Below are 22,571 nucleotides of genomic sequence, written 5' to 3' on the forward strand. Positions count from 1 at the left end.
TCTTGGCCACCTGAAGAGCCTTCATTCATTCCCTGAATGGAGGCCCAGGTGATTTGTCACCCTAATAACTTAAAGTCTAAATCAGAAGTCCAGCCTCCGCTGGAAGACAGAGCTTACTTTCATCTGTGAAGCTTGGCTTTGGAACGCCTTCCCTGTGAGCACGGGAGGATCTGTAACAGCGCCTCCCATACCCAACCTTGTCATGAACTCCACCATTTGCGTTAAGTGTAAGGCAAGCACCCAATGTAAGCAGTGACCACCATTTAATCTTGATGAGTGGGAGAAAGCACCACTTCAGCTGCAGAGTACAACTTCCCAGAAGAGACTGGGAAGAACTAGCTGTAGGTAAACGAATTGCTATGTGTTCATTCAAAGCTTTATTGTTTCATACGTGGTCTAAGAATACTTCAAGAAGTACAGTTTTAAGAATGTTTGAGACAGTTGTCTTCAAATATAGGGAGGCCTATGAATTCTCGAACAAATCTGCAGACATGGTACAGCATACATATATGACATTAAGTAAAACAGTTTCTAGGGTCAAGGGTGCTATGCCCACATTTTCCAACTTCTCTAGAGTTCATGGAATTTTCATACTTTGGACTGAGCTGAGAAGCACTTTACCTGCTCTTTATAATAGGGGAAAGTGGCTATTCAGTGTGTCTTTTTTTTTTGAAACAGAGTATGTATGTGTTAATGTGAGAGCTGCAGGTTCCAGCAGGATTTGGGATGTCTGGCACCTGTAACAGGAGGAAACTCTCTGCATAGCAATCTCAGAGGAATCTCAGCTAACTCCAGCTTCTGTTAGGTTTCAACAGGCCCCATAAAGGAGATGAAAACTGATGAACACGGTCATGAATACAGCAGGTGTAGGGCCTGAGCCTTTCTGGTGAAACAACCTGGTGTTGGGGAGGGGGTGGAATGGGGAGGAAAGGGAGAGTTGGTAGGAATTGAATCTTGGCTGGGGCTTGGGGAAATGTCAAGAAATAGGAAGAAGAACAAGGACATCTTTTGGGAGTAGTCTGTCCAAGCATTTGTGGGAGATAGAGAAACTGAGAGAAGGAGAAAATAGGGTGTCCAGGGCTAGGAAGGAGGGAAATCCACATGGGAATATATCAGTGAGGATAAAGTCAGAGCCCAGAGACATGAAAGAAGATAATAAAGGCAAGAGGTGGGACTTCCCTGGCAGTCCAATTGTTAGGACTCCGTGCTTCCACTGCAGGGTGCACGGCTTCAATCCCTGGTCAGGGTACTAAGATTCCACCTGCCAAGTAGCTAAAATAAATAAAGGCAAGAAGTGGTATGATGGTCAGAAGGGCTCGTTCTCAGGCCCATTTTTTCACGAGGCGGCTCGGGCTGGGCAAGCTCAACACAGATTTGCTCCCCTCATTCTAAGAGAAAATAGGAGCAAGGAAGTAGAAGAGACCATTTCCCTGGAGGTGGGGAGGAGCGGGGATGGGGCTCTTTTATTGCCTTCTCTCCAGGCAGCTTTCAGAGTCATTCTTGGGCCTCAAAATGGATTCGGCTTAGGGGTGAGTGAATTGTGGTGCAAAGGTGAATTCTCTGAGTTTCCAGTTGCATCGGAGGCCCAGCATTTAACTAGGGTCCTGAGAGAAAGAAACACACTTAGCACAGGCTGGGGGCATTTCAGACACCATCAAGGGCATTTCATGGGCACTTAGAGTGTGTATAAGGGACTGCAATTTATTCAACGCTTTATACACAGACCCAAAGAGTACAGCTTAGTGCTTCGTAGCTACAGGTGGTCAGAGTTTCTGTTGAAGCAAAACACACTACCTACCCCAAAGGAAATGCTAGAAAAGCAAATACCCTTAAGTGGTACCCCGTCCATCTGATTAAATTCCCTGTTCCAGCAGACCTTACAGGCAACCAAGACAGCAATGACCCTAGAAACTCAGGGAGTCTCACTCTGCCCTCAAAGGGTCTACAATCTATCCAATGGTTTTAATACCATCTTCTGAAACAGTCAAGGAGTGTTCATGAAGTGAAGCCCCCTGCAGAACCAGACCCTCATCATAGGCAGGCTGGGCCTCCAGGATGTGGATGGATTATGAGGGAGTTGGGCTGCTATGACCACCCCTGATGTCTTAGCCCTCTTAACACATCTGTTTCCCTTGGGACTCCTTCTACTCATAGCTGTTGGTTCCAACTTCATGTTACAAGGAATGGGAAATGGCAATTAAAAAAAATAAAAAAGAGTGACCTTCAAAGCTTTGGTCTGAGTGGATAGGTAAACTGAGTGTGAGTTTGTAAGTTTGGGAGAAAGGCAGACCGCATAAGATGATGTACAAAGAAAGAAAAGAGAAGAGGGAGGTAAAGACTTTCTTCCCTTATCCTTCCTGGACATTAAATTTTGGTTACAGCTCACAAGGAGTGGCCACTCTCAAGCTGATCTAATGACCCTGAAGCCAGATCCCCTCTAATATTACACACACACTACACTAAGAGTTTCCATTTTAAAAACTCCAGAATTATAGTGATAAAATGACATTTTAAAGTGTTTACTCTTCATATCCATTAAAACATTCAGAACAATTTCCACCTTGCCCTTGGCAGCTCATCCACATAAAGATTTATCGCTTTTTGCTGGCTTGGTATCAATTCTCCATCAACTCTGACAAACTGCCCCCGGATCACAGATGTCTTGTGTCAAACACCTGTTAATGCTGTCAGGCAGCAAAGAGTTCACGTCAGAGAAAGCTAAAGAAGAAGACAAAATATCTAGGCTATTTCTACAAAAAAAGGGGGGTAACAATTTTATATGTGAACATGCTGCACAAAGATCTTTGGAATCAGCAAAGGCTTCCAAGCTTGTGTAACAATGTCTTGATTCATAGCATGTGTACAGATGACACCAGAACTGCTCGTTAGGAGTGCTTTGATTACAATCTATGTGTTTCTATTTTGTCCATTTCCTGAAACTTATCTTGGGAGAAAAATCAGGAGAGCAAGTTATGTAAAAACTGATCCAACCTACATTTCTGGTCTTCACACTGCTATCTGTGCTAAGTTTGGACTTATTACTTCAATACTGATTTTTAAATAAAAATGCACTATATATTTGGTAATAGCTGTAGGATGCTGAGATTCATTAAAATAATTGTCCTGCTATTCTCAACAGAGCAAAGGGCTTTAAATAAAATAAGGATCAGGGTAAAGTGCCTTTGCCAACAACCATCAGTCAAGGGTGCTAGTGGGGCTTTTATTAAACTTCTAAAGTAAACGCAAAATTGACTTGCTAGTAAGTTATTAAATAAAAAGCAGAGAATCCTACATATAGATGTGTAAAGACCACAACAGATGCATGAGGTCGATAACCCTGGAAGCCCTCAATAAAAGGTTAAATAAAAAGAATACTGCCATGGTCTTCTTTATGATGTGTATGCTTTTCGTTTGCCCATTGATACATCAGTTGTGTCACACGGATACCTTAGTCCACGAAGGTTACAAAACATGGAGTTAAGGAAAATGATGACCTCTAGGATAGTTCTTTCAAATGTGAAAAGAATGACATTGAGGGAGTATGGAGATAGTCTCAGAGGGATGCAGAATGGAAGCTTCAAGTCTGGGAAGAGACAGAGAGAAAGAAGAGGCAGAAATAGCCGAGTGTGATCAGTGGGTCTCGGCTCCAGTGCATTCCCTCAAATGCTGTGCAGCTGGTGACCTGTCCACCTCACCTCTGGAAGATAGAGAGGTTCTAAGACACGACTCCACCCAGTAGTTCTGGGTTTTGTCTGTTATTTGTCGTTGGCTTCTTTGCTAAAGTGTCCAGGAAGAGGTCAACTTGAATGCGAGTCAGGAGAATTCTATAAGAGTGGGTCGGTATCTGGGGAACTCATGTTTAATTCAGGTTCCTGAATCCTAATATACCCCTGGCTTCATGTGGGCAGCAGATGCTCTGGGGCCCCGTTCAGCTTCTGGAATTTTCATCAAATGCTTACACAAACACCAACGAAAAAACAACACTTGGGGAGCTGGGTAAAGAATTCCCATCACTACTGTCGCAAGAGCTTGCAACTGGACCCACAGACCACGGCCCTAACGCCGGAAGGGGTGGAGAGGCAGAAAAACGGGGAGTGTGAGAGATCCTCAGAGGGTGAAGTACATCAGCTTAAGTACTGAAACACAGGTGTGAAGGCCGTTTCTGGTTCATCTTCTCTTCACTCTTGACTCCACCCAGGCTTTCCTGCCATTTTCTCCCTTGTCTCTGTTTCTCCCTTGTCTCCTCACCTTGGGCAGGGTGAGGAGGGAAGCGACAGCTCTGAAGGGCATGTGGTGTCACTGATAGCATACCCAGACACCAAGTCCACTCGTCCTGGGCACCAGAGGACCAGCGAAGCCCAGAATGAGATGCACTGTCTAGAGGCATCACACTTCCTAAGACACATCCATACACTTCCACTGTAGGTGCACAATATAAACTTCTTTAATTTTAGTTAAAGGTTGTTCAGGGCGAGTAGGTGAAAGATACCTGAATCCTAAAAACCCACTTAGCTGAAGATTAAAAAATACTGCTACATTTTCAGATGTTCTTTAATTTATCAGAGTTAACGCTACCCGTTCCGAGGAAAAATGCAAGTTTACGTCCATAAGTGATTTTTACAAATTGAACACAGCATTTGATGATGTGATTCAAACTAAGCTTCCAGAAATATCTTTAGTTAAAGAAATTAACAAGTCCTTGTGGGGGGCTCTCTCTGTGGGCTGGTATCACAAGGGCTGACCCAGGCTGTGCAGAGCAGACAAGAATAACTGACTTACCTCCTAACTGGAATTTTACCATTTGTGTTGGTCATAAATGCCAATTTCATCCAGCTGGAAAACAACAGTAACAACTGTTTTAATGTTTCTCGGGAGAAATAGCTTCAATCTGGTTAAGCACTTTAAAAGTTCATTCAAACAAAGAACACTTATTCGGAAAACCAGAGACAATTACACACTGTGAGATGAATTTACTGTTGTCAGATTTAGCAAACAAAAATATAGGACTCTGTTAGATCTGAATTTCAGATAAACAACAAACAAATTACCACAAGTATGTTCCAAATATTGCATAGGACGTACTTATACTAAAACATTATTTGTTACTTATCTGAAATTCAAATTTCACTGAGAGTCCCATATTTTATCTGGCAATCCTAGATGAATCAGAAAATTGGGAATTTGCATGATCAAAGCAAATTGTAGGCACTTATTTGGTGATTGGTTTCATCTTGACTGTTGCTCTTTAATAATCTACTAAGGGGGTAAGAAATGCAAGTACCAGCCAGCCTAGTCTTGAGGACAGTGGGGACCCCCTCCACCCCAGCCCCAGCTCCTGCTCTAAGTGTAGTGAAGTACAGATGGAGAAGCAGGCAGGTGTGAGCCCTTAGTGACCTAATCCTCACAGCAACTGGTGGATGGGTGGACCCAGCTCCATAAAGGGATCTGGATCCTTAATTTGTAACAGTCAGAGAAGTTCATCAACTCAAACTGATGGTGAAAAACGCCTTGCTTTCCCCAGGCATTCGTGACACATGGAGACCCAGAACATATATTTGTCCTTTGGTGCTTGGATTATTCTTAGCCACTGACTCCCATTCTCACTGTTTCCAGTTAATAACATTCTAACAATCTGCAGAACATGATGATTTGGTAAAGTTTCTGTCTTAAGTCAAGCTTCCTAGAAGCACACGTGACTACTTTTAAGGGGATGGTTTCAGGACCATAGGAGTGAGGGAAGCAGACAGGCAGGGAGGAAGTTACACAAAGCTGTGCTCTCAGCTGGAGCTCTGTCCTGACGCCACAGGGAGCTCTGGAGTGTGATTTGAACCAGACTTGGTGGCAAGGAGGCTGGCCTCTTGTATACCGTCTCAGCCTGTCATTGGCTGTGGGCTTCCTTCTAGAAGAAGGGGGGAGTCTAGGGTCAGCCCTCCTTATCCGTGGGTTCTGTATCTGTGGACACGAAGGGTCAACTCTAAGGGTCTCGCGTCGGTGGATTCTGGTATCAGCAGGGTTCCTGGAGCCAATCCCGCAGAGATGCCAATGGAGGCCTGTGATCTCCCGGGCTCGGTGACTCCCGGTAGGCAGAAGGCAATTCTCTGGAGAAGCAGGCAGGTGTGAGCCCTTAATGACCTAACCCTCCCAGCAGCTGGCGGATGGGTAAACACCAGCCACAGAAAGGGATCTGGGCAGGACACCAATGAAGGCAGATAAGATCTGGTGTCCAGATACAAGGACTTGGGTCACTCAGGCATAAGTGGGCATGCCAAAAGTCTGAGGTTCTATAACTTCAAAGTATCTGTTGGGTTGCTCTTTCTTTTTAAGAAAACATGACACAGCAACTGCAGAGGACAAGGAGAAGCAGCTGAACAAAAAATAGGAATGTACAAGACTAAATAAGTCCCCTCTGATAAGACAATGGGAAAAACACTGGAGGGATGATATCAGAATCAAAATAACTAATACTGAACGAGGAGGGATGGGGAGCCAGGCACCGGGTTAGGCGCTCCCATGACCTTATTTCCTCTGCGTGGAATCTTATGGTGTCACCACCTCCATTCACAGATGAGGACAGTGAGACACAAGGTTAAGAATTTGCCAAGAGTGACCCAGCAACGAAGTGGCCAACCTGGGATTTACAGCACAGAGTCCATGCTGTTAAAGCACCTGCCAAAGGGACCAGAAGTAAAAAGCAAAATGCCCGAAGGACTGATCTCTCCTCCCATCTCCCGGAAGTCCAAGGCCACCCTTGGTGCTGGACCCGGGCCTGGCTAAGAGATGCAGGCTTATCCCTGCAGATTCTCAGTGTGGTTCTCTCCTGCACCTCATAACTGCCTGCCAAAGGCCCTGTGATAACAGGCGGCCCCACTCCTCCATGGATCACTGCTTTTCAAACAGGCTGATTTGGGCTTTGGCTAGAATTTCTACTTGAGTAACTTTCATGTCAGCTGGAAAGAGTAACTTCGTAGGGTTAAAACCTACCATGTCATGCAGGTCCTCCCTGAATTTTGAATACAGAGCTGGAGTAAGGAAGGCCTGCTTTCTGAATTTCCAAAGTACCTTTGGATCCCTGATTGTGTGCTAAACAGTCCCTGGGGCCAGTGCACCTTTTCCACTGGAGCCATCGGTGCTTTTGCAAAAGTGCTTCTCTTGGCCACGCTCCCCATTTCTCAGTGTCATGCAACAGAGACTCCAGCTACATCAGCACCCAAATATGGCCCCAGGCATGCAGAGCTATTTATCAGCAGACTCAGTCTTGGGACACAACAGACAGGGCCCACAACCCAGAGGATACTTGGGAGCTGAGGTTCCAGCATCTTTCTGACATCAACCATTCCTTTCAAATAGGTTTCAGGCTGTGGGCTTATCACAGATGCCCTGCCAGGTGGCATGAAGAGTACAGGTGCGTATTGGTCAACATCTTCTCCAAGGTCAGGAGCATAGAGGCGAAGGCAAGGAAGATGCTGCCTGGTCCATATACATAGCCTTCGTCTCCTAATCTGACTGTTTGCTTGATAACAGCCAAGAACAAAGGATCATGCAAATAAAACTCACTGTTTCTTGAGGCATGTCATGGGACTGACATTGTTGGCCCTGAAGTTGTGTATGATGGATCTCAGGCCTTCGACCCATTGCTGAAAGAGAAAGAAAAAAGTGTTCTTGGTGAGCAAATCTGCCAGAGCTAAATTGGGTGTTTTTTATTAGACAGCTCATATCCATTTCGTGGAAGAATAATATAAACTCTTCTTTATCTCCTTCCTGCCACTCAGCCACCCTCATTCCACACGCTCATATTTTATGTTTTAATAAACAGCTTTCATTCTTTCCATGAAGATAAATGTGGCATCTACAGTGTTATTAAACACTGGGTTGTCACGAAGCGATGCTGCCCACTGATTGACTTGTTAAGCCTTCTATTTGCAGCCTGTTTAAATATAAGCCCCTTTCAGTTGCTGGCAATATTAATTATTTCTAAAGCAACATTATACAACACAAGATGACATACTTAGCTACTCTCATTACAGAGGATGAAGGCATTCGAGGTTCATCCATTTTATTGTGTGATACTATTTCAATGTAAGAATTTGTTACCTATCTTACCTGTCTGTGTTTTCCAGCAAAGCCTTAAAAAGTAAAACAGGCATCAATGCCAGGGTACCCAGAGCAAAGAGCAATGTGCTTGCATGATTTCTGTATAAGGACTTGGACCTCGGTTTTAGTTCATAACATCACTCCATGGATTTAAAAGGAAAAGTGAAGAAGACTGCGTGGCAGTAAAGGAATTTGGGTTTCCAAAGGGCATTTTACTAGAAAAGGCTGGCCCATGAACTAAGGCCCACTCTGCCCTTGGATCCAATAACCGATGCCAGTGAATGCCATACCAAATTGCTAAAAATGAGAGCCACACTCTTGGCAAAATGCTTTGAAGCAAATTGACACTGGGGGTTCATACAGAACTGGGGCCCACACACAAGCCAGCACCTTACCTTCTTAGGTTTTTAGTCTGACTGCTGTAGCTCTGTGCTGAGGAAGGGAAAATATTTTGGAATAGACAGTAATGTACACGTACAGTCTTCCTGCCCTGTCCAGCATGGCAGCCACTAGCCGTATGTGGCTAAATTAAACTGAATAAAGATTAATTAAATTAAATTAATTACATTTAAACCTAATAAAAATAAAATTCAGTGCATCTGTTGCACTCAACACACTTCAAGTGCTCAAACCCAATGTGGGCTTAGCGTCTAACATATCAGACGGTGCAAATAAAGAACATTTCTGTCATCACCGAAGGTTCCATTGGACAGCATTGCATAGTATTACCAGCTTTAACATGGCCAAGGGATTAAGTCACTTGCGAGGGCCAGAGGTGATGACTGGGGTCTATACGTGTGTGTGGTTTTAATTTTAATTGTGATATAATACATATAACATAAAATTTATCATTGTAACCATTGTTAAGTGATTGGTTCAGTGGCATTAAGTAACAGTCACATCCTTGTGCAACCGTCACCACCATCCATATCCATCTCCGGAACTCTTTTCATCTTGTAGAAGTGAAACTTTGTTCCCATTAAACAACCACTCTTCATTTCCCTCTCCCCACAACCCATGGCAACCATCATTCTACTTTGTTTCTCTGAATTTAACTACTCAAGGTACCTCATGTAAGTGGAATCATGCAGTATTTGTCCTTTGTGACTGGCTTATTTAACTTAATGTCCTCCTCAAGGTTTATCTGTCTTGTAGCAGGTGCCAGAATTTCCTTCCTTTTTAAGGCTGAATAATATTCCATTGTATGTATAGGCCACATTTGGTTTATCTGTTCATCTATCAAAGGATGCTTGTGTTGCCATTATGACTCATGCTGCTATGAATGTGGGTGCTCCACTATCTCTTCAAGAGTCTGCTTTCGATTCTTTTGGATATATACCCAGAAGTGGAATTGCTGGATTGTATGGTAATTTTGTTTTTTTAAGTTTTTGAGGAGCCGCCATACTGTTTTCCACAGCACTTGCACCGTTTTACAATCTCACTAATAGTGCACAAGGGTTCCAACTTCTCCACAGCCTCACCAAACTCCTTATTTTCTGTTTTGCTTGCGTTTTGATAGTAGCCACCCTAATGGATGTGAGTCTACCAGCGAGTTTGTGCTTTCCTCCTTGAGCCTCAGTCATACCTAACAGACTTGTGAAGGGGGACTTGGGAGTAACAAGAGGAAAATTTCCTTTCACAAAGAGAAAAGGCCATTTTCTGGGGACTGTCATTAGCACTGAAAGCCTCAGCAAGCATGATGGTGAAGTCAGGGTTCTGAGGGAGGAGGAAGAAATGAAATAGCAGCCTTGAAGAAACGCCTCAATTATTTTCCTCATCAGACCTCACTTCCTCTGTCAGGATAAATATGGGACTCTAACTCCCTAGGGACAATCAAATATCCTGTGATTGGCCAAACAAACCACAGGCCCACACAGAGTTTCCCAAGAAGAGACAGAAAAAGCACCAATAATTTGGTTGGCATGAACTGGGAAGCACTGAAGCCTTGTTACGTGTTCCAAAACACAAAACGAAGTCCATGGTTTCCTGGGGCAAAAAAGTGGATCATTTCTGAGACTGTTTGCTGGTTCTTTATGATCAATCTGATTTAGTTGTTTCTAAAATAAATTACAGAGATATCAGGCTTTGAGGGGACTTCAACAACATTCATCCATCTTTTGAAAATACAGTGTGGAAAATAATTTGTTTGTTTATTGTGATGGAAGAGTCCTTGAGTGTGACCTTTAAGGTCATCACACCAGTGACTCAGCTTATGCTTTAGTTAGTAGAAAGGCCCCCGAATTCCCACAAGCCCTAAAGGACATGGGGAGGAACCTGAAGCTTCTCCTCTTGGTGATGCTGAAAGGGAGGTCCACAACCTTGTCCAAGGTCACTAGCAGCCGGCCTCTGCCCTTTGTGTCTGGGAAATTTGTATTCAAGCCTAGTCCAAATGTCTCCTTCCCATCAGACCTTTCCTTCTGTCTGTTATCTTAATGTACACCTGGCATAATAAGGCCAAAAGACTGTGGGAAATATGTTAAGCATTTTGTTTTGTTTTTAACATAAAATAGATGAAATGCCAGAAGGTGTCAGTAGAACCCTAGAATTTAGTTGGAAAGTTGTGTCAGAAGTGAGCTAAATACATGTCAACTTCTTTGATTGTTTCCAGATTAACAAAATCAGAAAAAACTGACTTAGATTTTTTTTTTTGAATTGCTGAATATAAGCTCATACGCTAATAGTCTACGTAACGCCCCACGAGGTGTGTCTTCAAGCCCCAGGATGCGTGTTTCTAGATCATTACCCGACACACGTTGAGCTCACACACCGCTCCATGGTGACACAGGGTATCATTCCTACCACACTGGGTGTCTTCCCTCTGGTCGGCTGTCCTGAGTGGGCACACGCAGCCTGGATGCAGGGGAACCAGCCCACAGGATCAGTTCGGTTCCAGTGTCCAAATGGGCAGTTTCTGCACCTCCCCAGGAGGCTGTAATGGTTATTGTTCTCTCATTTGTCAATATTTTCCAATTCTGACTAAATTAACTTAAAGCTTATTTCAGCCCTTCTAAGAAAAGTTCCTTTGAGGAACTCTTGGGGGCTTGTGCTGGATGGTTCGAGGGGAAAGGAGTGAGGAATGGGAGCTGCCCCTAACTCTCTCCTGGGAACTTTCACCCTCTCCTCTGGGATTCCTTAAACTTATTTTCATCATGCAGGTGGTGTCCATTTTCCAGGTAAAGGGCTGGGCCTCACCCTTGAACACTAGGACTCTCATAGACAAAATAACCCCTTTCCTGTTAAAAAGCAAACATATAGAATAACACAGAAGAAGCCGACTCACAGACATAGAGAACAAACCAGTGATTACCAGTGGGGAGTGGGGAGGGGCGATATGGGGTGGGGGCGTGGGAGGTACAAACTACTGGGTGTAAGGTAGGCTCAAGGCTGTGTTGTACAACACGGGGCATACAGCCAATATTTTGCAATCACTGTAAATGGAAAGTCACCTTTAAAAGTTGTATAAAATATAAAAACAATTAAAAAATGAAATTAAAAAATACTCTCTACAGAAACAAACAAATAACTCCCCAAATGTATAGAGACACAGACATAACAAAACTTAACTGAAAAATATGTGAATTTACAGAGCACATATCTTGCTTTTTCCTTTAAAAACATTTGGAAATTTTTTTTAAGGTTATGAAAGCAATATTTAAATGCCCTGTGTAGAAAAAGGTAAAGCAAAAAAGCATAAAGCAAAAAGTCAACATCACCCCATATTCCATTACCGATATTGAGAGCTGACAACACTTTGCTATCTGCACTTCTAGCCTTTTTCTATACACATAGATTTGTCCTTTTAAAATAACTAGTTCTGTTGTTTTCCAGTTAGCACCACTTCAAGCAGAGTTATTGTTCCTTCAACTCAATCTTATCTCTAGATTTTGTTCCAGAAGCATGCTTCTTAGTTTTTAGTCAAAGTAGCATACTGTCAAAGCAAAAAAATAACAGAAACTCAGTGACACTCTCTAAACCTGCTGTGTAATTTTCTCTAAAGGGAAGACTCAGTAGCAACCTCCCTAATCATCTGGTGTTTCTTTTCAAAGAGGAGGCTACGGTGGAGACAGTGGAGGCATCTTCACCTAAGTTGGCTCAGAAGTTAGAGACTTGCCACCTCAGGTGTAGTCCAGTGACCAGCAGTCAGACCCTCCTGAGAGCTTTTACAATGCAAATCATCAGCCCCCATCTATGAAATCGGACCCTTGGGAACAGAAACCTGTGTTGAAATGAGCTTTCCAAGTGATTGTTTTGCAAACTCTTTTAGGAAGCTCTGTTCTAGACTCAGGCCACTCAGAGGGGCGGCTAATTTCATCAAGATGTCCAGGAAGCACCTTCGGGCTCACCCCAATCCCACAGGGTTAGAACCTGCATTTGGTAAGATGCCCATGTGAGTTGTGTGCACGGTCCAGTCTGAGAAGCACAGGGCTATGAGGGGGCCTTCCCAGCTTGAGCACCTCTTCCCACAGCCCACTGAGGAAGAGTTGATATGGTTTCCTAAGGGAACTGAAGTTTTTGCATGTGCCGTCAGCTGGGATATCCTATCTTCTAGTGAGGGCCTTACAGAGCCCAATCGCTATTTGGTTTTGTCAATGCCCTCCCAATCTGGGCTGAACAAATCTGCACTCACTAGAATAGAAGTTCTGACCTGAACGTTTAGGGGACTGAAGTTAAAGGGTAGAAACAAGATGTGGTGAGATGCTGTAGGTAGTGACTTTCAACTTCCCCCTGTATAAGCTGTGAAAATCATCAATGGATGGGCCATCTGAAATCCCTACAACATGGGAATTTCGTGGGACCTGTAACTCATAAGCCTTGATCCATACAGGGCTTGTTTTTTTATGGAAATGGAGACAGAAAGTCAGGGCATATTTCAATTGGTTATTCTCAAGGTGCCTAATTGCTTTACTAATTACAGTCAACCCTTGAACAACACGGGTTTGCACTGCATAGGTCAACTTATAGGGAGATTTTTTTTCTACAGTACCTATGACAGCACTACACGATCTGTGGTTGGCTGAATCATGGATGCTGAATTGTGGATACTGAGGATCCATGAATGAGGAGGAAACATGGGTTTGGAGGGCAAATTATAAATTATACATGGATGTTTTTCGATTGCAGAGAGGATTGGCGCCCTTTACTCCTGCATTCTTCAAGGGTCATCTGTGATTAGTTTTAATCTGCTCAAACAACATAAGCCAGGAATTGATATAATTCAAAATACATCTTTTGATCTCTTTGTACTGTGAATTCTTGTAAGGCTACAGGGCATTGAAGAAGGGCAGTAAGACACATTTCCATGTACTTGGGGTAAATCATGAGGCTTTTCAAGTGAAGATTTCCTTCCACAGGGTCTTAGGGTGTAAAGTTGCAACCTTTCACAAATCTCCAGATTAATAATATTCAATGTATAAAGATACCTTTATATGAAACTAGAAACTGAGTTTTAGGACAGTATTTGGGCTTTAGACTGCCACTGAATATAAGCAGTGGCTCAGATTCTAAAGTAAGGATACTGTATGTATCTCTTATGGGTCTATATAACCGAGGCAAATGATATCATTTCATTTTGGTTAGGATAAGGTATTAGTTGGCATTAAATTGTCAACATTTAACTTAGAGGGCAGGCCAAGGGGAGGACACTTCCAGCTGGTACATTGTTGAAAGCAAACTATGAGGATGGCATGCAGAGACTAGATTAACAATTCCCAGAGGCTGTTGTACAGTAGAATCCCCCAGGGAATACTTCAGACGCCTCAGCATCAACCACAGAGATTCTAATTAACAATCTGAGTGTGGCTGGGCCACCAGTTTACTTTTTTAGACAATGTAGATAATTCTAGTGTGAACCTACAACTGAGGACCATTAAACTAGACCATCTGCACTAAATTTGGCTCAGGTCAGTAATTTTCAAATTTTAATGTGCATTTGGACTACTTTAGATTTTGTTAATGTACAGATTCAGATCCAGTAGGTCTAGTGTCTGCTGGAGATTCTGCATATCTTACAAATTTCCAAGACATAGCATGTAGGCCTCTGGGATTGCTCGAGTTTTGTGCCCTGTTCACACAAGGGTAGCAGTGCTGGTACATTATTTCTAGACAAATTGTAGAAATTGACACCACTAAGAAATCCATCAGTGGAAAAACAGTTCTACTCTCCATTATGCTAGCTTTTATCAAGTGCTCCCCCTTCGGCAGAAATAGCATTTATTAGAAATGCCCATTCTCAGGCCCCACCCAAAACTTATAGAATTAGCCATGCTGAGGGGGGCGGCCCAGCAATCTGAATTTTTACAGGTCTTCCAGGTGACTCTAACCTATCAGAGCATTCAGTGCTAAAATCAGAGATAAAGAACCTTGAAGAAGGTACAGAGGGGGCCACTGGAGAAAATACTTGTCTGGTTTTGTTGGCCTATGGACTTTTGAAACTGAGCAGGACCCTGTGGGGCTCCTGGGCACAGAAGCCTTTCTCATTCCCCTGTTTCTTGTTTGTAGGGAATAGATTCCAGCCTCCATGATCTCCACCGAGTTCTAAAGGGCAGATTTGCATAGGTGCTAAACAGGGAAGGGAGGGGGATACAGAGACAAGGGAGGAGCAGCCAAGAAACAATAGTGCAGCCTTGGGACAGGGTTGTGGCTCCCCGTCAAGGGATATGCATAACAATGCCTTTGAGCTCTTTACAGACCCGTAACCCCCAACAAATGGAAGATGTTAGCATTCTTCATTCCAGATTAAAGGAACCAGAGACATTCATTAGGAGACCACCTGAGGCCAGATTGAAGGAGTGCAGGCCCTGTACACACCCTAATCCTTATCAGCAACCCCACCTTCGAACCACTGCTATAAAACTCCGCACCAAATCCTCCCAGGAGAAGACACCCAGTTTTGAGAGGCATGAGCCCACTGTGTCCCCCTTTGCCTGGCAAAGAAATAAAGCTATTCTTTTCTACTTCACCCAAAACTCTGTCTCAGAGATTCAATTCTGCGCTGCTGCACAGAGGCCAAGTTTTTGGCATCACTTTGGATTCAAGCTTTTCAAATGTTAACTAACCACCTTGAGGGTGAGTACTACCAATTGAGACACTTCAGATTTTAAATTACCATTCTTCTATTTTGGATTAAAATTCACACACACATATCATTGTAGATGCTAAAGTATTTTAAAGAAAGTTACAAGCATTATAAAAGCAATGCCAGCCACCATAGGGAGGTGGGCTAAAAGGATGTTCCATAGACACTGGAAACTTGGGAGTGGGTGAAGCTCCAGGATCTCAACAGGCAGCAGTAGATGGCCCCACAGAAACCTGCCAGAAGTAGCAGCACCCCACCCCCCGGTTCCGAGAGAGGTGAGCACAACATCAGGACAGACCTGGTCTGAAGGGCCTGGGCTTCTTGAGGGAACATTTATTAGATAATTGGGTACAAAAACAAGAGAGAGGTCTGATTCCCAGAAATGGGGTACATGATCATAGCATGACTCAGAGCACCAAATGTCAGTGATCAGACCTCAGCCTCAAGGCTGAAGCCAACACAGTGGGCAGGAATGATCAGAGGCTAAGTGCCCCTGTCGTTAACGTCTTGGCACCTGTAGTATTCAACCCTGGACTGAGGCAGAGCCTGGCTCAGGTATTAGAAAACCCCAGGGGTAGAAGCAGGAGAGTGAAGAGGCTGGTGATTTAGGCAGAACTTGACAAAATTTAACATTTTACCCTTTGAATGTGCTCATTGGGGATGCTAAAGCCATTCTAAAATTAAGTAGCAGATCTACCGATGTTTGTTTATATACATCACAGACTGACTTCTATATCATGTTAAAAAGAAAAAATAAAACAAATTTTCTCTTTCATGTCAACTACTTTCTCCTGGACCTAATAAGGATAGAAAGAAGTACAGGTAAAATGTACTAAGTGTCAGTCTGGCAAGAGATCAATGTCAACGTTGAAAACTCCTTCACGGCCATGGGACAGAAGGCCAACAGGGAGGCAATGACAGTGGTGACAATGAGAACAAATCTGGCAAAGAAACCTGAAAGTCACCTTAACTGCTGCCTCAGAGAAAGAGGGCGAGGTAACAGAGACAGAACAGAATTGCATGCATAATAAAGGAGCTATGTTTGAAGTCCTAGACAAAGTCAGTTGATAAACCCAGGATGAAGGTTAAATTAATGAGCCTATGAGAATCACACAGTAGCAAACTATTGAAGTAGGTGGCCAAACAGCAATGTGGGTTTTGTAAAAAAAAGAAAAAAAAAAAATCAGTAGCCAGACAACCCAATAGTGATCTCAAAGCCCTTAGGAAGTCAGTAATAGTTCTCACGAAATTTTCAAATCTAAAAGAGAATTAGGGGAGAATAAAGGAGCAATGGGGGCCTTTTTTCCTTGACGTAGTCTGAGTGTCCTCCAGAAAATACATGTTTTTCATCTGCTGTTCTCTGCTCACAAAGAATACTAAGTCGCTGATAAAGTGAATGCATTAAGCTTTAAGTGCCACCTGATTCTTAACTCACCTTCACAGCGCAGTGAACCAGTGTTTGGGCAGGAAATGAGCTGCCATATATTAGTATGGGTGGCTGTGTTTGAAAGACCAACTTGGATGGGCCTGGATAATATTTATAACTTCCCTAGTCAAAATTAGTTTAGTCACTCACAGATAGTCAAAACAGTCTGTCAGCCTGGCTGGTTATCTTGACAACACTAGGTCAGAAAGAATCTCTAAATAGTCACAGCAAGGAGGGGACACTGTGATACTCTTGGTCATTAGCCAGAAGCTGAAGTGTCAAATTCCCATTCCAAATGTGTTTCTGTTCACTATCATTTCTAAGAGACAATTTTTTGCATCACCTAAGCCTCACTCTACCTGTGACAACCTGATACCTTGTTAACAATGTTCTTTTGGACCTATAGAATCTTGTCCCAAATAACCACATCTAATTCCAAATACTCCAATAAATATACTGTGGAAGAGAATCAGGATATGACACCCCAAAATATGCCACTTTGGCATAAGAATTATTTTGAGCTGAAGGCATCTGAATTCCTGAAATTCCTTATCTGACTAAAAGCTGAGCCTCCCAACAGAACTCAGTTGTCATAAATCCTCTCCCCAGAAGCAACACTAATCTCCCCTTCTGGAAAATGAATAGTTGGCACCACACCCAAATAGAAATTGTCACAAGACAATCACACCTCCTGTCTATTCTCCTAAGGGCCCATTTACCTTCCTTAAAAACCATCTACCCTTCGCCCCCTCTCCTTCCGCTATTAACGTGCTATATAAACTCTAAAATCTCACTGCTCCTTCGGGTATTCACTTCTTTCTGTGATGCCCCTGTTCACATAAAATGAAAACTTAATTAATTTGTATGCCTTTTCTCCTGTTAATTTGTCTGTTATCAGTTTATTTCACAGACCCAGCCTAAGAAATCATATATACATATATATATTCAGAATACATTTATGCCTTGTGTTCACTTGTGTTCACTCTACATAAACAATATACAGTAAGCAATAAGTGATGTTCTTTTATGCCTCAAAGTTCACAGAGCAGCTCCATTCCTACAAACCCCAGAAATCATTCAAAAAGAAAATGAGATATTTGGTTTATTTTATATAACACTTCTTTGACATCCATAGAGAGAACTCTAAAATAATTGAAGAATTTTAAGATTTTAAGAAAACCAAGAGGATCATTGTATGCTGGTCAGAAACTACCAGTTTTGTAAGAGTGCATTTTTGGTCTCCACTGTCAAATTTGCAAAATCCTGATGGTAAGGGATGAGTGAACAGTTGGTGAATTAAAAGGTGTTCATGAAGTTGTTTCTTTGGCTGATGCCTGGACTTAAGATCCCCGAGGTCACTTTCCTCCTGACATGTATCAGTTGACAATGCTGGCAAATTAAGCCATGCCAAAATGAGCAGAACTGAACATGCAGACAAAGCCGCCTGCTGAGGGTCTGGGATAAGCATCATCAATCAAGGAGCGTCTGGCTGCCCTTTCCTAGGCAGCATCACCTATCAGCTCAGGCAAATCAAATCTGTAGGTAATCCTACAAACTAAACATGATTTTCAAGATAAGAGGTACTAAAAAGAATCTAAATCAATGGGTTTGAGTTTCACTGTTTAATTTCCTATCATTTATGGAAAAGATTCCACCTTCCCCTGTTCTTGCCCCTCAAAAAGGGGGAGGGAAGGAAGAAACATGGCAGCAGGAAAACAAGGACAATAAAAAGAATGTTAATGGCAAAGATGAATAAATGAATGTCTAGATTATATTGTTTTGATACATCTGGAAAAATATTGGGCTGAACAATGTCTCTATGACATCATTGCTGACTTTTTTTTCTGTAAAGCAGTAGTTCTGAAAGATTTTGTGTCCCTTCAATAGGCATAAATGAATGAATGAATGTACGCTTGGGAAACAGCTGAATATCCCCCCTCCTTGCTAAGGCTGGTATGAGAATAATTCTGCTTCTGAGAGTGCTACAGTAAAGAAACCCATCTAAACAAGGCTTTCTCATGTTCATTTGACCAGAGAACCCCCTTTATATGTGGACTTTTTTTGAGGAATCATTTTGTGGGCCACCAATTTGGGAAGTGCTGCTCTATGACTATACCTTCCAGAAACAATGACATTAAACATTTACCTGAAAAGTACAGCAAAATCATACAATGTTATAGGTGGAAGAGGCTATTCCTCAACTTGTGAGCTGTAGCAGAGGGTGTGATAGAACACAGGATCTGCAGTGGACCCAATGCCTGGGTTCAAGATACCAGCTGGCCACCTACTGGCTGTGTGACCTTGGGCAAGTTTCTCAACCCCTCTGGACCTATTTCTTTCTCTGTAAATGAGAATAATCCACCTCACAGGATTGTTGTGAGAATTAAACGAGATAATGCAGGCCAAGCACTTTGAACAGTGTCTGGCATTCAATATAAAATAAAAATTTCACTGCCGCTGCTCTTATTATAATTATTAGGGACCAGCAAACTTTTTCTGTAGAGGGCCAGGCAATAAATACTTTAAGATTTTGGGGCCACATATGGTTCTCTGTTGCACAGTTTTTATGTTTTGTTTTGTCTTAATAATCCTTTAAAATTTTAAAAGCTATTCTTAGCTCACTGGCCACACAAAATCGGGCCGAGGGCTAGATCTGGGCCGTGGGCTGCACTATTATGATTACGATTATTAAACTATTTGCTCCAGATCATAGTGCTCAGAGGCAAGAGTTTCATCTCAAGGCAAAGATGAATAAATGAATGTCTAGATTATATTGTCCAACCCACCGCCTCATGAGTCCCATCTTTAAATTATACCCCAAAGATTAGAAAACATACAAACACGTGTAGTCCCATGTTACACATACATTATACTCACAATAACATTTTTTGCTAGCAGTAAAAACTGGAGCTATGTGGTAAATGGAGAAGCAATTTAAAGCTAGTGACATTTTTCTGTCCCAGGGGCCAAAAGGTGAAATCCAAACTTCTGGTGCAATTAGAGTAATTCATTCTGCATTCCCTTGATGGAGTCATTTGATAACACTTGCAATTAGGGCAAACCGAGCAGCTGTGGACTGGGCCCAGCATGGAGTCTCTGCTTAGGAAACCTTCAAGTTCATGAAACCCTCAGCAGTGAAAACATGTCCCCTGTGAAGATCACAGCATTCTGAAAGAAGTACCTAAGAGGCAGGGAGGTTTCTAAAGAAGCAAGAGTGGGGCAACAACCAAAAATGCCCAGCTCAAAGGTCATGGGGTCTTGCACTGAAGCCCAAGAAAACATTTTAAAGACCAAGAAAATGCACATGATAAAAACTATTAATGATAAAATACAGTACTATATTAAACTCTATAAACAGCATGAGCCCAACTTAGTATAAAAGGAAACTGTGTGTGCATTTAAAAGACACATTAGAGAGGGGGTGGGGGTTTTAGGAAGGGGAAAAGGGGGACATGGGGCTTCCTTTCTTTTCACTCTTCCGCGCTTTCGACCAGAATGTGGTGGGAGTGCATGCCTTACCATGAGCAACACTCCTTTTGCATTCAGAAAACACTGGAGAACTGTATAAAAATGCATGGGCCATGCAAATGTTGAAGACGACTTTGCAGCCTGCTCAGTATGGCAGCGGACAAGGTCACTAGCCTCACTCAAGGCTTCTTTCTCACTTTGCTCCTCCCCCACCCCAAGGAAACCTACCTGATGAAGGTGACAAAGCTCCTGAGAACCACAGCGTAAACCTCCTTTAGCTCCAGGGCCGGGCTCCTGCACATGCATTTTGATAAGGAGCTTTACTAAGAAAAATGGCACTAAAAACCCACATTGGACTACTTAAGAAAGTCGGGGGTTTTGAAAGAAAAGAAAGATAGTCGTCTTGGAATGTCAAGGGGTTTAGAGATGGGGAACACAGAGATAGGTAGCCAGGGCTGGTCCCCAGAAGAGCCCCCAAGGGCCCCTGAGTAGCAGGTGATATCCTTCGCACTGTGTGAGCACAGCAGGTCCCATGACACGGACACTCCTCAGAGAACATATTTTAAATTCACTATCCCTTCCCCTCTCACCCCAGAGTAACTAGGTCCTCAATTTCTGATAGCTAGCATCATACTCTCAGTTAATCAGACTTAAAATCTCTTCTAACTTCACTCAGGAACAAAGCCTCTTGATTTCAAATGTTTCTCAGGTCTTCCTCCTTGTGTAACTTGTTGAAGCCAAGAACAACTGATTTTCTTGTATCCTCTCGCAGTACAGTTGGCCCTCCGAGTCTGCTGATGTGGACCCCACAGATGTGAGGGCTGACTGTACTATGCCATTTTATACAAGGGACTTGAGCATAGGCAGATTTTGGTATCTTTGGGGGTCGGGGTTGGTTCCGAAAACCAATCCCCTGTGAATATTGAGGTACAATTGTACTTGTTAAATTTGAATGTGCAAAGGAAGTACCTAGGGATCTTGTCCAAATGTAGACTTTGATTCAGCAGGTCTGAGAATGGGCCTGAGTCCTGCATTTCTAAAAAGTTCCCAGGTCATGATGATCCTGCTGGTCCAGACCGTGCTTTGAGAAGCAGTGCTCTGGGCCACATGTCATTATCATATTACCATCCTTTTAGAATGTCAAGATCATGTTGCATCCCTCCTACAACTCAACTCATGACCTTCCTTACATCCATAGAACCTTCAGAATAGATTCCACAAGGATCTCCGTCTGGCACTCAAAGCATGCTACAGTCCAAGCCTCGCTCTCCAAGTTTCCAATAAAAAAAAGGTCCTCTCCAGTCTTCTCACTGGACCAACATGGCAGGCCCAACAACATTCCTCTGCTTCTGAATCTCTGCTCACGTCCCGACTCCCAACTGCAGAGCCTTCTCTCTGGTGGACTGTGCACCGTGGACACCACCATAATGTGAACAGCCAGCCCTCCTTCTCCCGGGTACAATATCCTGCTGCTTTTATGGAAGTTACTTCCCTCTCCTCTCCAACCACAGGGCCCCCTGGCTTAGCAATCTGATGACTGACCCACGTTAGGCTTCTGTGTATTCAAGTGTCCTGTCCAATCAACTAACCTGTACCCTCCTTAGTGTCTAGTACATATTTTTTTGCAAAGAAATTCCATCTTTATAGGAGCAAGTAACTTCAAGGGTTATTCAGTACAACTCCCTTTTACAAACGAGGACAAGAAAGCCCATGTAGAGGAAATGATTTGTCCAAGTTTATAATTCACCCAAAAATAATTATTGGATTAAAAAGCTGAATGAAGGAAGGAAAAAAGGCAAAAATGGGCATCTTCACTTAAAATGTCAGTGAGGTGAACTCATTAAGTAAATATTAGTGTTCATTTTAGTGTAAATACATTAATGCTGCATGCTGGTTGATGTCTAGGGCTGAAGTTCTAAATGACCCACAGACATGTTTGTCGTATGGCACACACAGCGTGTACAAAAATGAATATATTTGTCAACATTTTAACATCAGGAAATTTCATATAAAAAATCCAGATGTCCAGTATCTCATGGAAGAAACACCACCACCACCAACAATCTAGCAACCTCAGGGCCATGCTCTGATGGTTGGAAAACTGGCAGGAAGTAAGTGCCCCCAGATCGTATATGCACACCCCACTTCACTAAATTCCACTCCATCTCTATCTGTCTCCTGGCACCTTTTATTATTCACATCATCTCCCTGGCTCCTGAGGGCATCTCTGAGTCCACAACTTCTGGTCTAAGGGAACTACAGTTTTTGGAAATACAGAGACAAAGAAATAATTCCGGAGTGCAGAGAGCGCCACCATGGGTCAGACACTGAAGTACTGGATCCTGGGACAAATGGTCTGGCAAGGGCAGCATGAGAACTGAAGGAGGAAGGAAGAGAGAGCAAGAGAGATGGCACGTGGTCGTGGGAGGCCCCAGGAGACAAGTGTCACCCACTCCACAGATTCACTGATGAACCAGAGTTTGATGGCTGCCACGTTCAACCCAGCAATTA

The 22,571-nt window shown here is 43.0% G+C and overlaps 1 protein-coding gene across 7 annotated transcripts in view; it reads right to left on the minus strand.

Annotated features, from left to right (window-relative positions):
- The window catches only part of PLCB4 (phospholipase C beta 4), a 436,230-nt gene that overhangs the window by 104,566 nt on the left and 309,093 nt on the right, over window positions 1–22,571 (minus strand). For all 7 annotated transcript variants that reach the window (XM_067012117.1, XM_067012114.1, XM_067012118.1 and 4 more), the window contains 2 exons: window positions 7,555–7,634; window positions 4,780–4,833 (listed from right to left, as the gene is read on the minus strand). In XM_067012117.1, coding sequence (XP_066868218.1) covers window positions 4,780–4,833; window positions 7,555–7,634 — 134 coding nt within the window. The remainder of the gene's footprint in view (window positions 1–4,779; window positions 4,834–7,554; window positions 7,635–22,571) is intronic.

This window comes from Kogia breviceps, chromosome 14 (assembly GCF_026419965.1).
Source record: "Kogia breviceps isolate mKogBre1 chromosome 14, mKogBre1 haplotype 1, whole genome shotgun sequence".
NCBI classification, from domain to species: Eukaryota; Metazoa; Chordata; class Mammalia; order Artiodactyla; family Physeteridae; genus Kogia; species Kogia breviceps.